At 40.5% G+C, this 15,731-nt stretch overlaps 1 protein-coding gene across 3 annotated transcripts in view; it reads left to right on the forward strand.

The window, feature by feature from the left end:
* Positions 1 to 14,917, forward strand: part of Ylpm1 (YLP motif containing 1) — a 73,158-nt gene extending 58,241 nt beyond the window's left edge. For 2 of the 3 annotated variants that reach the window (XM_023703663.1, XM_004624863.2), the window contains exons 17-21: positions 3,315 to 3,395; positions 6,446 to 6,497; positions 11,772 to 11,902; positions 14,043 to 14,224; positions 14,531 to 14,917. In XM_023703663.1, coding sequence (XP_023559431.1) covers positions 3,315 to 3,395; positions 6,446 to 6,497; positions 11,772 to 11,902; positions 14,043 to 14,189 — 411 coding nt within the window. In that variant the 3' untranslated portion in view covers positions 14,190 to 14,224; positions 14,531 to 14,917. Of the gene's footprint in view, positions 1 to 3,314; positions 3,396 to 6,445; positions 6,498 to 11,771; positions 11,903 to 14,042; positions 14,225 to 14,530 lie in introns of those variants that run through there. The other variant, XM_023703666.1, reaches the window with a different exon arrangement.
* Positions 14,918 to 15,731: the final 814 nt, after the last annotated feature.

Here is a 15,731-nt window from a genome sequence, read left to right on the forward strand (position 1 = left end):
CTGAATTCTTGATTTTTTAAAATTATTTATTTATTTATTTTAACATTTATTTAGTGTGTGTGTGTGTGTGTGTGTGTGTGTGTGTGTGTGGCCAGCTCAGTCCACCAGGGGGCGGGGCTGGCTGGCATGTGGTGCTGGGGGATTGAACTGCGGTCCCTATGCTTTGTCAAGCTTGTTCCAAGTAGGTGCTTTAGACCACTGAGCCATCTCTCCAGCCCCTGAATTCTTGATTTTTTAAAACAGTTTATATTCAGATTTCACCAGCTGACCCTGTGATGTGCTTTATAGCAACTTTTAAAATTCAGGATTCAGCTCATTAATATAAAAAGCAATTTCTCAGCTAAACATTGTCATGAGAAACAAAGCAATTCTGAAAATCAGGCCAGTTGCTTTTTCAAATGGCTTCTCAGGATTGTGTGTTTCCTCAGGCTCAGGTTCAGGTTAAGTTGTTGGCAGGAATGGCGTCGGTGACGGTGCATCCTCGGCGCCGCCATGAAGATCTGCGCAGCACCAGTTTCATCTCCTTATTATCACGTAGACATTGGTCACTTGGCTGAGGTGTGACTATCAAGTAATCTGCAGGGAGATCCATGCATTGGAACGGGGTTGTTTTGGTTTGGTTTGGTTTTGGTGCTGGGATTGAACTCAGGACCTTGAGCCTGCAGGCAGACGCGTATGCCGCCGCGCGGTCTCTGCAGCCCTGCATTGGAACTGTTAATGTCCTGTTTCCTGACACATTTTCACTGACTTGCTAGTGTCAGTTACTAATTTGGTAGAAGAAAATCTATTATAAAAAAGCGATTTTCAGTTGTAATCACTTGTGTACTTTCCTTTTATTTGACCTTCTCCTGAGAGTTACCTGTACTCAGTATTGTCACTGTGTTTTAGTACATAGTTAACCCACAGGCCACCCCTCAACCCATTTCCTGTGGCTTCTGCCTCTTCTTTTCTCTGGAGACTGACCAGTGATTTCCAGGACAGGAGAAAATTCTCACTTCTCTTACTGCTTAATTTTGCCACCACATGTGCCGCAGGCACCCCTGCACACCTCCTTGAGGAGAAAGAGAACATTTTCTCTTGGCTCTTGTGAGTCCCCTACTTTGCAGCCATCTGCACTGGCTTTTCCTGCTTACTGGGTCTTCAAAGAGCCCCTTTCAAGCTCTGTGTTGGGCTTCTTCATTGGGCTACTGCTCTGTCCCTTGGGTTACAGAGACCAATGTAGGCGCGCGCTCACTCTCTCTGTCCGTGTCTGTCTGTCTGTCTGTCTGTCTCTCTCTCTCTCTCTCTCTCTCTCTCTCTCTCTCTCTCTGTCCCTCTGTTTTTCTTTTTCTTGGCACCAGGGATCAAACTCAGGTCCTTGTGTTTGCCAAGCAAGCACTTATTCCACTGACCTAGCAGCAATATCACTTTTTTTTTTGGCGGAACTGGGGATTGAACTCAGATCCCTGCGTTTGCCAGTCAAGCACTTATCCTACTGAGCCATCTCTCCGGTCCCAAACTTTTTTTTTTCAATATCACTCTTAAAGAGTAACATTTTCAGTGGAAGAATTCTAGATGATTTTTATAATCCTTTGTACTGTCATTTTCTAAATTCTCAAACCAAAAAAAGTTTATTATTTTAGTATACTTGAAGCTCAACCTACCAAAATGTAATGCATCCAAATGTGTTGTTTCTCTTCTAGTATTTTTTAATTTTATGTATTTGGTACAGGATCTCACTAAATAGCTCAGACTTGTAGTGATCCTCCTGTTTTCAACCTCCTCAGTGCTGGGATTACAGATGTGCACCACCACACTAGGTTTCATCAGCTGGCTCGGTGAGCCTGGGGGCAAGGATGCCACATGTGGTAACAGGGATCAAACCCCTGTCCCTGCATGTCCTTAAGCAGGCTTAGTCTGCTGAGCTATCTTGCTGGTGTTAGTTTTTTTTTTTTTTTTTTTTATTAGAACCACAAAGATGTGATTAGTAAACCAGTAATCTGACAGTTATCTCAGGCCCTACCAACATCCCCCTTTTACAGACACTTAACCCTGTCCTTCCACTATGTGGTGAGTTACACGTTTTACCTGTTTGACACTGTAAATGCTCCTCTAATCCACATCCTTTTATTTGTATTGTTACCATTGTGGGTCAAGCTACTGTCATTGTCATTAGACCTTTTCTCATAGTTTAATGTTTGAGTCAGTTGTGTGTTCTACATGATTAGAAAAATATTTGTTAAAGATTTTAAAGTCTTAACCATCCAGCAGAAAAGTATAAAAACGAAACATAAGAAGTAAAGCCATGCTGTTATGTTGAGCTATAAGGGGACTCAGGTCAACAATTTCTGACACTGCCAGTCAAGCGGAAGACCCAATACTATTATGAACTACTGGACTCTTTTAGAATATTTTGCTGAGTTTACACACCTGTAATATTCAAATAACGGAACTTAACCAAAAAAAAGGTATACAGATGAATGTCCATTTTGTATCTGTGTATTCAAAGTGGTTAGGATAGATATATAGTTACATTCTCTTAATGAATAGAGTGTTTTGTTCTAATGGTGTTTCTAAATAGGATATCATGTCCGCATCTTGTACAGCAATTAACCACTAGGAAGAATGTATGCAATGTGTTGATTATTGAAACTGTCCTACCAATTTGATTTAAAACTGTCTCATTGCTATTTGTTTATCAATAAAATTATGAGAAAAATAAATAAATAAAGGTTTTAAAGAGAGGGCTGACCATTAAAGAGAGGGCTGACCATATAGCTCAGTGGATTAAAGAGGCAAGGCATGGGGGCCAGGGCTTCAATCCCTGGGCCTGCCATGCTGGCCCCGCCTCCAGGGCTCACTGAGACTGTAGCTGAGGCTGGGTGTGGTGGCGTGTGCCTGTAATCCCAGCTCTTGGGAGGCTGTCAACAGGCAGATCACTATGAGTCAAGTCTGATCTAGACCCTTTAGACCCTTCCCTAAAAAATACAAAAAAAAAAAAAAAAAAAGTTTTAAGGAGAAATCTTAGGAATCCATAAAAATATTGAAAACAGATAATGATCTACTTAGAATAAAGCATTACATAGGGAGTTAAAAAGATAGATATCCTGGTAAAACTACAGAGCACAATATCATAGGGTTTTTTTAATCAGTTCTGTTTCAAAATTAGAATGTGAAAAATTGTGTAATCTGTAAAAATAAGTAACCATTATACCATACATGAGTCTGCTTCCTGGCTCGGGGCGGGGAAATCATTCCAGATCTTAGTGATTCTGATTCAGCACTTTCCTAAATGTTAACTCTCTTAAAAAAAAGTGATTATTGGCATGTTGTAGGTAGAGATGGAAGACTTTGATGCAAATATTGAAGAACAGAAGGAAGAAAAGAAAGATGCAGAGGAAGAGGAAAGCGAACTGGTAGGAGACAGACCAACCACTTTGAACAAAGTGTCTTTTCATCAGAATTCTTAACTAGGGTTTAGAGTGAGATCTGTGGTCAGATTACTATTGTTAATATGCACATTATAATGGTGAAAGCATTTTTGAGGAGCTTTTGGATGCTTTTTATTTTTCTTTAGACCAAAAAAGAGCCCTATAATGTTGAACAGAGTGCTAAGAAACTTACACTTGTGGCTAGTTTTAAAGTGTATTTTTAAAGAGACTCAGTTACATATGAAAAAACATTCTTACATTCCAGCAGGGATGTGGCACCACCCACCCAGCATGCGCATAATTGTCTCTTCTTTGCTACAGATCTCCAAATTTGGAGTCTCTGCCAATTGAGGCAGAAAAACTTAGTGAGGAGACAGACTGTTTGCCACTGGCTGCTGGATTTGTTCTACATTTTATGCTGTTCAGTGATGGGGAAAATTACTTGACTGTATAGGCAGTGGGCTTTGCTTAGGCTGAGTCAAAGCCTTTGTGAGTTCCAAATTCCTGTGTACCCCTGTAAATGCTCCGGTCACATCTCTGTAGAAGTGTTTGCCTCTTCCTATCCGTCAAGAAAATGCGACCTAAAGTTATCATGACGTCAGTGTTGACTGATGAGGTACAGAAATTAGCAATGTTTGGGATAGTGTTACTTTTAAAATCCAGAATATTTGGTTTATTTAGTACTTCATTCAGTTCCTGCTAATGTCTCTTCCCATACTCCTCTGGAAATGTACAAATCGAGAACCTTGATTCCTACCCCAGAGTATACAAAGTCCTCAAGGAATGGTCCCATGTGTGATACAGACAACTCTGGATAGAAGTTGTTTATATAGAGATGGTGTCAGCTCTTGCATTCCTAGATTTTAAATGTGGATTAAAAAGTAAGCTTTAAAATTCATGGCATTTGAGTCTCAATATGTTTCTTTTTTATCCTTTAAACCAAGTTTATTTTTCTTGTTTGCATTTTGACATGAGTGATCTAAAATGTAGTAGGTAATTCACTTACTGCTCCACGCTGTTCTGTAATATACTTAGCCTCTCTAGCTACTTGTAGCGTGTATGCTAGAAAGTAACCCTGAGAATCTAGTGTTATGTACTAGCTTTCTAAAACTCAGTCTTTGTGGAGATTTTATTTTAGGATACAGCTCACAGCATCTCACTTGCTTAGGTATAGGTCAAAACTTGAAGTTGTTCATTGAATGTACTATTAATTTTTAAAGTGAAATATACTAATGCTGTATTTTTACATCAGTGATACAACAAGGAAGCCTTAGAATTTTACCCTGCTGAACTATCTTTTATTTCCAGGTGTATTACCACTTTAAGCAGTGGGAAGATGATAAAGTTTTAAGGAAAAAACAGATGGTTTCAGCAGGGGGAAATGAATACACTTGTTTGCTTATCTTTATATTCTAAAACTTCTCTTAATTCATTCAAAGAACAGAATCCAGGTCTTCTACTATTGGTGTCCATCCCAAGAGTAAAAGTTTCTTGGCAAATATTAACCAATGAGTTAAGAGCAAGTACCATGTCACTGAGACCCTTTTAACAGAATTTCCACTAAACTGTATTTTCTATTCTTTGCTGATTAATCCAACTGGGAGAAATCCAAACATTTCTTGGTTAAGACGATCCTTTTTATGGGATCATTGGTGTGACAGTTTGTCTTCTTCACTGTTCAGTGAACCTAGTGGGTATAATTTAGAGTTTATAAATATTCCAGCAATGTTTAATGTTTTCAGGTGATTTTTGAGATGTCACTTGTACAAGTTTCTTCAGTCCTTTTAGTACCATCACTTCAGCATAGCTTTGTATTGGTTTGTATATGGGAGAATGATATAATTTTATAACCTGATTTACTAAGGTGAAATTGAATTGATTCTGACTCAAAAAACTAGGAATGTATAAAGCCCATAGGTTTCCTGGGGTATGAATGATGCTACTCAAGTAAACTCTTCCATAGACGCTTTTGTAACGGGATCCTAACGTGCTTTCTGACTCAGCTGTGTGTCAGTCTGTCCTGTCAACTCAGACATTTTCAATAGTGTAGATACAGTGATTCGCAAAAGAAGATGCTAAAAAGAAGTGGTATCTGTTCTGTTTACTGGGTCCTAGTATTAAATGTTCTCTGTGGTAGGGTCTAAAAAAGTGAAATCCAAATAAAGGAAAGTGGGAATCATGATAAATCTCATGGGAAAAGCATAGACTTGCTCAATGAGTAACTGGGATTACTACATAGTGTAGTAGGCACATTGGAAAACTGGAAGATGTTTTGGGAATTTGTTTGAAATAAACTACTCATTTATCTTATGAAGTCTAAGATGTTAAATTGCCTGTGGAGATTTCTGGTTTTTCATATTTTAAAAGACTAAAACATGATTTTAAAAGACCTCAAGAATAATAATCTCATATACTGATAAAAGAGAAATGCTTTGAAATTGATTCAATAAAATTAGCCTTTGTAAGATCTAACTGGTACATGGATTGAGTCATTTTTTAGTGAACTTGAATTTTATAATTGGGCAGTTGGGTTCAGTGATACTAGTTCTTTTTTCTTTTGATTACTTAAAATGGCACTGACTCTCAAGTAGCTGTCTTGAAGAACACATTTTGGACCTCGTGACTACAGCCACTTATGAATAGCAATTGTATTTAGAAAATTACCAGCTAGTGCTGTGAATTCTCAGATCTCTGAATGCTATTAGCATTGGCACAGTAACTATCGTACATTCTTATCATAATTGCTAGTCAGCCGCTGTTCAGAATACAATTGTGAGTCCCGAACTGTAGCGACCTCACAGCGCCTTCTTGATACTATCCTGAAGTGACAACTCTGAAATCTGTGCAGTCAAGCTTGGTGAATTTGGTCATTTAGCCTCTTCAACAATAAGATTGTGTTTTCCCTGAGGGTATACTTATAATTAGTGGGTGGAAACTGAATCCATTCCCAGTTTTAATGCTTTTCCAGTTCAAAAGTGTTATGCATGTATGTGTCTCTTTCTAACCCTTCGAGCTTCTCTCTGTGTACGATTTAGGGTTACATTCCGAAAAGCAAATGGGAGATGGACACATCTGAGGCAAAGCTAGGTGGGTATTGCCTTTTTCCTGTTTTTCTATGTGATACCTGATGGTAATGCTCATAGCGCTTTCTGCTGTAAGAAGAACAAATTTCTCACAAGTATTGCCTACGCCAGGAGTTTTGGCCTACCTGATATCCACCAGTCTTGTTTCATTAGCTCTTGGTTTAGTTAGCTCTTGTGACCGAGTAAAAAGCAGAGTGTTTTTAAAACACGGATTTCATTACCACTTAGAATAAATAAACATATTTGGTAAGCAAAGTACTGTCATGTCTGACATTCTTTTTTTATAGTAATCAGAAATACTGATGCTGGTACCATTTATTTTCTTAAAGAATATTTAACTGCAGTCCAACGTTGATCTGTTTGTGAATATTTTGGATAATGGTTATACATATAAAGATATTTTGGGGGCCGAGGAGACGCTTGGTGGCATAAGCACCTGACTGGCATGCACAAGGTCCTGAGTTTGATCCCTGGTACCACAAAAAAAAATCGCAGTCAACCTTACCTCCGTCAGTGGCCAATCCAGTGCTCAGTACCACATGCCTGTGTTTCGGTGCCCCTTTAAAAATATTTTTACATAAAAATATTTTAAAATAATTAAAAGATAGTTTTCTTATAAAGATTTGGACACTCCCCGTTCCCCGGTTCCACCAAAAAAAACCAAAGATTTGGGCAGAATGAAGTAGGTACATAATTTAGATTTTTGAAGAGGCTGTTTTATGAAATTTCTTGAAATTTCCCTCAAGTTGTCTTTAGTGCCACTTTACAAGGTTAACCAATTAGCTGGGGAGATAGCTCAGCAATGTGAGTGCCTGCCTGGCAAACGCAAGGTCCTGGGTTGGATCCCTGGTACAAAAAAAAAAAAAAAACAACAAAACTTAAAATGATGTCTAAACTAAATTTTGGAGTTGTTTAATATGAAGGTATTCATCAAGTAAAAACGTATGTATTGAATAGATTCCTACAGTATTTCATGGTGATACTGCGAAGTGTTTTAAAAGTTTTTTACTTCACGTGAACAACTTAGCATCTTAAGGTATATCAATAAAAATCTAACAAAATGTGATAGAGGCTTTTTGATGTACAAAGGCCTTCCGGTGTTCGAAACTGTCGGTGTCTGTGCTTCTTGTCCTGGGATCGTGCTGGTGCTCCACAGCGGAAGTCACCATCTGAACATGTCCAGGTCGTAGAGCAGAGCACATCGCTCAGATCTGCATTACGTAGGACACCTTGTGTTGCTGACATCCCAGGAGAGTGCAGTTTACACACAGATTGCTTGGTTTATGCCTTCCATCTTGCCCGAAGTCTTAAGCAGCTTGTTGAGTATATGTCAAGTGAAAATTACATGTGGTTAGCCAGACATGGCATTGCGTTCCTGCGATCCCAGCACCTGGGAGGGTGAGCAGGAGGATCACAAGTTTGAGACCAGCCTGAGCAACAAGTTTAGGTTCGGCATTGATTATGAAGTCAGACTATGTCTCAAAAAATGTGTGTATGCATATAGATGACTTATTGTCATATTATTTTACTATTGTCCCTCTGTGAGAAATCTAAATAACCAACTATCTTCTTCCCTAGACTGTAAGCACTTGTGTCTTTAAGTACAATTAAATGCCGGATGTGGTGGCGCACACCTGTAATCCCAGCACTCAGCAAGCTGAGGCAGGAGGATCACCATGAGTTTGAGGCCCACCTGAGCTACATAGTGAGCTCCAGGCTAGCCTGGACTACAAAACAAGACCCTGTCTACAAATACTAAATACTAAAATAAAACTTAAAATGCATAGATACATACATACGATTAATATGTAGAATAATAACCACAGATTCCTTTTTTTAAATAAAACTGCTTTAGTTCTTATTTTGACATTAGATTGATTCTGTTTAAAGCTCTGTACTTTTTAAATAACCTGTAAGACTTTGATTTCTTTCCTCTCATTCTCTAAATAATATTGTCCCCTTGGGCAAAGAGAACAAATGAAAATAGACAATTGCATAAGTGATAAATATTATAACTAAGCAGATATTCATCAGAGGTACTGTGTGATATATGTTCAGGAGCCTGGTCCATTTTCTGCTTCCCTTCTGGATTCCAAGGAAAAAAACTGGAATTTAGTTCTGATAACTATTCAAGAAAATAGGATGTTGATATTGACATTAATTTCTGAAAAAAGTCTGGCTTGTCTACCACCAGGAAGTACATAGTACACAAATCTGTCCTCTCTACAGATGGTGCTACATGATAAATTGCAGAGATGGCGTTTTAACATAAATCTTTCACGTAAAAGTGCTGAAGATCTAGTACTGAGGCAAGAAAATACTCATATGTCAGCAGTTGAGCTTTTGCTTGTTTTTAGTAAGCATGACGACAGTGTTTTGTATCAGAACTGGAATTCTGCACCGCAGTACGCAGTGTCCTGAGAGCTGGTGCAGCTGTGACAGAAGACAAGTTGAGGGGGAAGTCTCTTGAAAGTGCTCACTCTGAGTTTGATCCACTGAGCCAACTGAAAAAGTTCCTTTCTCTAATTTATGAGATTCTTCATCTGAGAACTAACTTATGCTTTCCCTATAACATTTAATCTGTTTTTCCATGACGTGCAGTTTCTTTTTCTGAGTACTCTACCAACTTTCTTAGGTCACTCTTGATACCATGATTATGCTGAGTGGAAACATTAAGCTCTGGCAGTATCACTACCAGAGTATTCAGCAGAGCCAAATCTGGAACTGAGGAGTTTTGATTCACAAATGAATCTGGTAGTAAGAAAATACTCCATCTTTTAAGCAGTTGGATAGGGCTCATTGCAGATTCTTGATCTGTGTTCATTATATAGTTTAGACTGTGTCTGAATGTTAAATTGGATGCAATATTTTATAGTCATTGTGAACAGGCCTGAGCTATATCTGGCACCAGTGTCACCGAATTTTTGCAGGCGGCCTGATGTCATCCTAGTCATGCCTGCGGGCTCCTTCCAGCTGGTCCATCAGATCCTGGACAAGGGTGGGCATTGCACATTATGTCTGATGCTGCATGAGCAGTAAAGTTACACAATTTGAGTTTCTCAACCTGTAAGAACTACAGTTTTTGAGACTGTTATCATCCCAACTTTGGCCTCTTCATATAAAGTGCTTTCGCTCCCCCACCTCAGTGTCGTTTGTACTTGCTGTGCCCTGGCTTCGTGCACATAAAGATCTGGTCTCTTCAGTTCGAACGTGACTGTTGCTTGTGCAGGTGCACAGCCCAGCGTGTTCCCTTGACAGATTTTCAGAAGTTGTATTGACACTTAAGAAATACACAGATGTACCTTAAGATTTTTTTTTCAATTGTGTTATAACAATATATATTGTTTTAAAGATTGAAATTCTGTGACCAACTAAGTTGGACTTAAAGTTTCTTCTTAAAACTTCATCTTTTGAAACTCAGACCTCTGAAACCATTAGTGTGAATGCACTGGACACCAGGCTTCCTTCTGTAGTTGATGCCCCGGAACCCTCTTGCCTCTCCCTCCGCCATCCATATGTGTAGTTGGGTTTCCAGTGTGCCGTGTGAAAGAGCTGTGTGCTTTTCTTCAATCCTAAGAAAGAAACTTTAAACATGCTTGCACAATAAAATTTTAAATATTTCAAACAAGGGGGCTCAGACTAGAAATACATATATTTCTGGACTTCCAAATTGCAAATATAGGACCACCTGGCGTGTAAGTCCTGTCAAATACCCAGAGTATGAAAAAAAGATTCTTGTAGTTTTCAGGCTGCCCGTGTACATTGCTGCCTGGCCATGTTCTATTCTTGGAATTGAAGTGTGAAATTTTTCCCTTGAATATGTTAATGTCAGTTGATTGTATTAAGTTTGGAAATCCATTGAGGTCTGTTACTACCTCAGTGCTGAAGCTTCCTACTTCTCTGGTAATACTGTACACCGCTGAACTGAAGCAGTTTTATTGCTTCGGGACCTGTTGGTCTTTCAGTGCCTGGGGTCACTCCTGTCCAGGCAGGACCTGGCTGCTTGCAGATGGTGTGCGCTGCAGCTCATGCACGGCCCTTGGGTCGTGTGTGACTTACAGAGGAGGCAGAAGACCGTTTCTGCGGAAGGCATCCATGTGAAAATGTTGTCAAAATGATGAGATTTTGAGTTGTGTAAAGTGTCATCATGTGCCTTACTACTGAGTTTTCAATGGTCATTGTTTTTATGGGAGAGAGATGTTTTGGAACTAAACGCTTTGCCAGTTATGCAAAAATCTTTCAGGTTTTTAAAGCTTGTATAGTTAGTTGTGTGTGAAGCTTATGATACTTGAAGTGTAACACTCACCTCCTTACCACCGGTTCCATTGCACTTTCATCTCAGTTCCCTTCATGTGGTGCCTTAAAGATCCTTGTGATTTACACTCCTCACCTAGTGTGGAGTTCAGTGAAGTGTGGTATTTTGTGTTCCTGAGTTAAGGCTTCCCTCTTGCTCTGCTGTAGGAATAGTGTTTGTGTAACTTCAGATGGCTCAGAAGCTCAGTGCTCCTGTACAGCCAAAAATGTGTAGAGTGCAAAATATTCCACCTGTATTCAAAATTAATATTAACCAATAAAAAACAACAACACATTTTTATTGTGTGTTCTTTAAGACACCTAACTTCATATCTCATGATCAGGGTTCAGAAAGCAATACTAGATTTGGATACTTTGCTGATTAGCCCTGGGCCTCAGCACTGTCACCAGTATTTCATGTAATATCCAGAGAAAGAGGTGCTCTGATGCTGTCACGTGTGCACGAGCGCTACCTCATGGAGAGGACTCACACAGCAGCCCAGAGCCTAGCAAAGTGCTCCTCGTAAACCGCCTTAAACATTACTTTGGCTCCTTAAGCTCTTGGTACTACCTCCTTTTCATCTGACACAGAATCACACGTGAGTGGTACTGTGTTGAAGACAAAAAGGAAGCAGTTGTCTTTAGGGAAAAAAATGGCATTTTCCTTCAGAATGTGAAAGGTGATTTGGGGAAATTGGGAAGACAAGGAAATTAGGAGCCAGACAGCTTTTGTTGCTTTGCCCGTATTTGTGACTTAAATCAACATCATGGCATAGGGAAGCAAGTGGCCATCTGAACACCAGACAGTGGAAATGGCGCAGAGCTTGACGCCCTCCGTCCTGAAGACAGTTCAGGTCTACAGGACGCTGCCTTCAGAAATGTGGATGTGCCCTCCGGAAGGGTGCCAGCCGTCCTTTCCCTTTTTGTGTGTCGCGTGCAGATTTACACTCATCCTTAATGCTTCGGCTCTGTGTTTGTCCTTCAGACAAGTTGGATGGCTTGAGGACTGGTGCTAAAAGAAAACGGGACTGGGAGGCAATTGCCAGCAGAATGGAGGATTACCTTCAGCTCCCTGACGATTACGAAACTCGTGCTTCTGAGCCCGGAAAGAAGAGGGTAAGTGAGAGCCTGGGGGTGGTGACCAGCCAGCGGAGGCCTGTAGGGCATCTGGTTTTGGACAGATATAGGTGAAGAAGCGTATGAGTGCTTTTTTAGGGAACTGAGTGGGGGGTTTTTGTTTTTGTTTTTTGCAGTCCCGGGGATTGAACTCAGGACGTTGCACTTGCCAGGCAAGCACTTTTTCTGCTGAGCTATCTGCCTGGCCCAGGGATTGATTGATTGATTGATTGATTGATTGATTGATTTATAGAACCAGGGATTGAATTCAGGCCCTTGCGCTTGCCAGTGAAGCACTTATTCCACTGAGCCATCTCCCCGGCCCCTGGCCCAGGAATTTATACCTTATTGTTTTATTTATTTTTAAAAAATCATTCCTGTTACACACTTTTTTTTTTTTTTTTTTTTTTTTTTTTTTTTTGGTGGAGCCGGGGATTGAACTCAGGTCCTTGTGCTTACCAGGCAAGCTCGTATTCTACTGAGCTATCTCTCCGGGCCCACAAACTATAGCTAAAAATATAAAAGTAACTTTAAAAATGGAACCCAGAACCTCATATGACTAGTATGCTGTCACCCTTGAAGGACTTGGACATAGTCATTTGTGACATTTTTGTCAGGGCAGAAGAGGTACAGAGCTAAGATGTGGCAGAGGGTCTGTAGGACTCCACAGTGTACGTTATGTGCAGTGCCCGAGGGTAGTGAACAGGTGATACTTTGGGGTTCTGAGCAGGACACTGTGTGTCTGTAGTGTCACTTGCCAGAAGAGAAAAATCTAAGGGAGTCATAAATTTGAGTTTACTCAAAGACCAGTTAGAAGATGTTACAGTGGCTGTTGAATTTACAAATACAAAATGCATGGGAGAGATCACACTAAGATAATAAACAAAAGAATGTTATTTAAACCATGAGACGAAATGATTTAGCGAAAGGAAAGAGTATAAATAGAAAAAAGATATAGGACTCTAGAACACAGAAGTTCAGAAAAGAGGTGTTCATAAAGAAAAAATAGACAGTGTTTAAGTGGTGCAGAAACACAAGTTGGGAGCGAGCAAGGCCATTAGTGTGGGCAGTGTGGAGGTGGCTGGAGGCTGGAGTGTGCGGAAGCAGCGAGACAGGCCCACACGGAGCCGACTGAAGCACGAGTGGGCGACGGGGAACGCACAAGTCTGGGCAGCGTTTTCAGGGAGCTTTACTCTGAAAGGGAACAGAGTGAAACCAGGACGTTGGCTGGGTTGTCCACATAGATACTGAATTCAATAAAAGCCTTAGATTTAGATATCTTTTTCTTTCTGGTGGAGATGGGTGTCCTCAGGATTGAACCCAAGGCCTTGCACATCTCGGGCAAGTGCTCTCCCTGAGCTGTGCTGCGTGCTCTGCTGCGCAGGCTTCCTCAGCTCCTTCACCTTGAGCTTCACAGCCCGACAGGCCTGCCGGCCTCTCTAAGGACTTCCACGTGTGTGCTTGCTGGGCACACAAGTCGCCAGCCCTGTGCTGTGCTGTGCTCCTCGCATTCTATTGTTAGTACAGACACTGCGCAGAAAGTCGCAGTGTGTTTATTTTGAATTCTTGTGCAAACATATCTCTAGGGTGACTTTTTTGCGTCAGGGCTGCAAGGTCACAGAATATAATTTACCATTCTGAATGGCGGATACTATAAGATTATTTTCCAGGGCCGGGGAGATGGCTCAATAGAATGAGTGCTTGCCTGGCAAGCACAAGGCCCTGAGTTCAATTCCTGGTTTGGCAAAAAAAAAAAAAAAAAAAAAAAGATTATTTTCCAGAAAGGCTATACCAGTTTGTCCAATGTAAGAAGATCCTTATTTTTCCATTTCTTACACTGCAACACTATCAATCAATTTTTTTAATGTGACAGTATGATGGGGGAAGGGGGACTCAGTATTTCTTTAAGAATGAGATTGAACATCATTTCTTTACCTGTATACATCATGTTTTTGCATTTCTTTTTCATTAATGTTTCCAGTGAATATGACTTTCTCTAATTTTCTCAGATTAACTTTTTTTTTAAGCTTGTAGTTTCAAATTTGTCATTCTGCCCCTTGAATGATCCAGAGATGGAGGAGGAGCTTCCTTTTCTTTTCCTTTCCCCCTACAACCTAGTCTAATTCTGTGTTCTCTTTAGGTGAGGTGGGCAGACCTAGAAGAAAAGAAGGACGCAGATAGGAAAAGGGCCATAGGTTTTGTGGTTGGACAGACTGACTGGGAGAAGATCACAGATGAAAGCGGACACTTGGCTGAAAAAGCTCTCAATCGAACCAAATATATATGAGATTAGTTTTTGAATGGAGTCATTGTTCTTCTAAGGAAAGAGTAAGTAGCTTACTATGTGGTTACTACAGAGGTTTTAAGATAAAGAAGACAGCATGCTTTGCTAGAAATGTTTTCTAGTTTTGAAACAGTATGTGTTGCCAACATTTACAACAGAGTAAAAGAAAAGTACTCTATTGTACAGAAAAGTAATGGTTCTATAACCTGGTTCATTTTTAAAAATACAAGATGTCTGAAGCTTGGATTCTATAAATTTGGGCAGGAATAGCGTCATATGATATGAGGGCTGCTGAGCTTCGTGCCCGCACCTGCCTGGTTGACCAGCATTTCTTTTCTTTCCAGGTGGTTCGCTCTGAGGTGATCAGAAGCCAAGGCCTTGTGGAGCTTCTTGTGTGTCACCTTGCCTTCACGTTTCACTTTTGTTTTGTTTCGACTGCTTTAGTTTTTAAAAGTTTTCCAGTGTCCCCAAGAGGTATTAGATCTTGCGATACTCAAGCAAGACATTTAATTTTTCTTTTTAACTACTTTGGGAGGGAGGGAGTGCTAGCCTGACCGCTGAAGTCAGGTGGGGGTTCGCTGGAGGATTCCGACAGAGACTCTTTCCTCCTCTCTACAGTGTCACAGACTCTCTCATCACTGCTTTGTGGCTGGTTTTGTTTTTTACTGTATGTAACCAGTAGCTGATTGTACTAGGATTAAAATAATAAACTTTCATGATAAAGCCAGTGAGATTCATGGGCTATATATAGCATGAGCCCTTTTCTCTTGTGTTCGTAATTTTATTTTTATTGCTTTTTAAATATGCTGTGTCCTGATTACATGCTAGCTGAAGATCCCACACCTTGTTCTCATCAAAGCCTATTTAGCGCCACAGTTCTGGAGCACATTGTCAAACACAAGGCTCAGTGATACTCGAAACACTTGTCTTTGTTTGGTAAGCTGATTTCTTTTAGTCTTAAAGACCCAAGTTCAAATATTCATCAGTTTCAAGGAACGTATCTGTTCCATAATGTGTTTTATTCAATTGTGAGGGCTTTTCTCAGTGCCTCCCCTTCTTCTTTCCCACCTCTTTGTGCTGTATTATTTTGATTCCCCGCCACCACCCCACCCCTCTCCCCCTGCACCTGATCTGGTTTTGAATCTTGGTGAGCAGAACTGCTGTGTTCCATGTAACTTGAGCTTATTACCTTACTTTGTACTTGGAATTGTTGATTTTTAAATCAAGATCACAGGGAAGGACTACGGAGAGGCTGAGCCCTCTGGCACATGGCCTTTGTGCCTGCCAGGTTTCCAGGTTCCTGTCAGGTTGCTCAGCATCATCGTGGGAAGCCGCATGGCACGTCCTCTCTGGTGGGTGGTACCAGGCAGACCCCAGGGGCAGACAGCTGAAACCCGAGCGCCGTTTTCCCAACACCGTGGAGGGCCTCTTTTCCTTTTTTTATTTGCGACTAAAAAGAAGAATTTCTTCTAATATGAAAGAACAGAAGGAAGAGCATTCTTCAAATGCCATTTCCACTTGGTAAGCCAGTCAGCTGTTTGTAGA

The sequence above is a fragment of the Octodon degus genome, unplaced genomic scaffold, assembly GCF_000260255.1.
Source record: "Octodon degus isolate 3935 unplaced genomic scaffold, OctDeg1.0 scaffold00007, whole genome shotgun sequence".
NCBI classification, from domain to species: Eukaryota; Metazoa; Chordata; class Mammalia; order Rodentia; family Octodontidae; genus Octodon; species Octodon degus.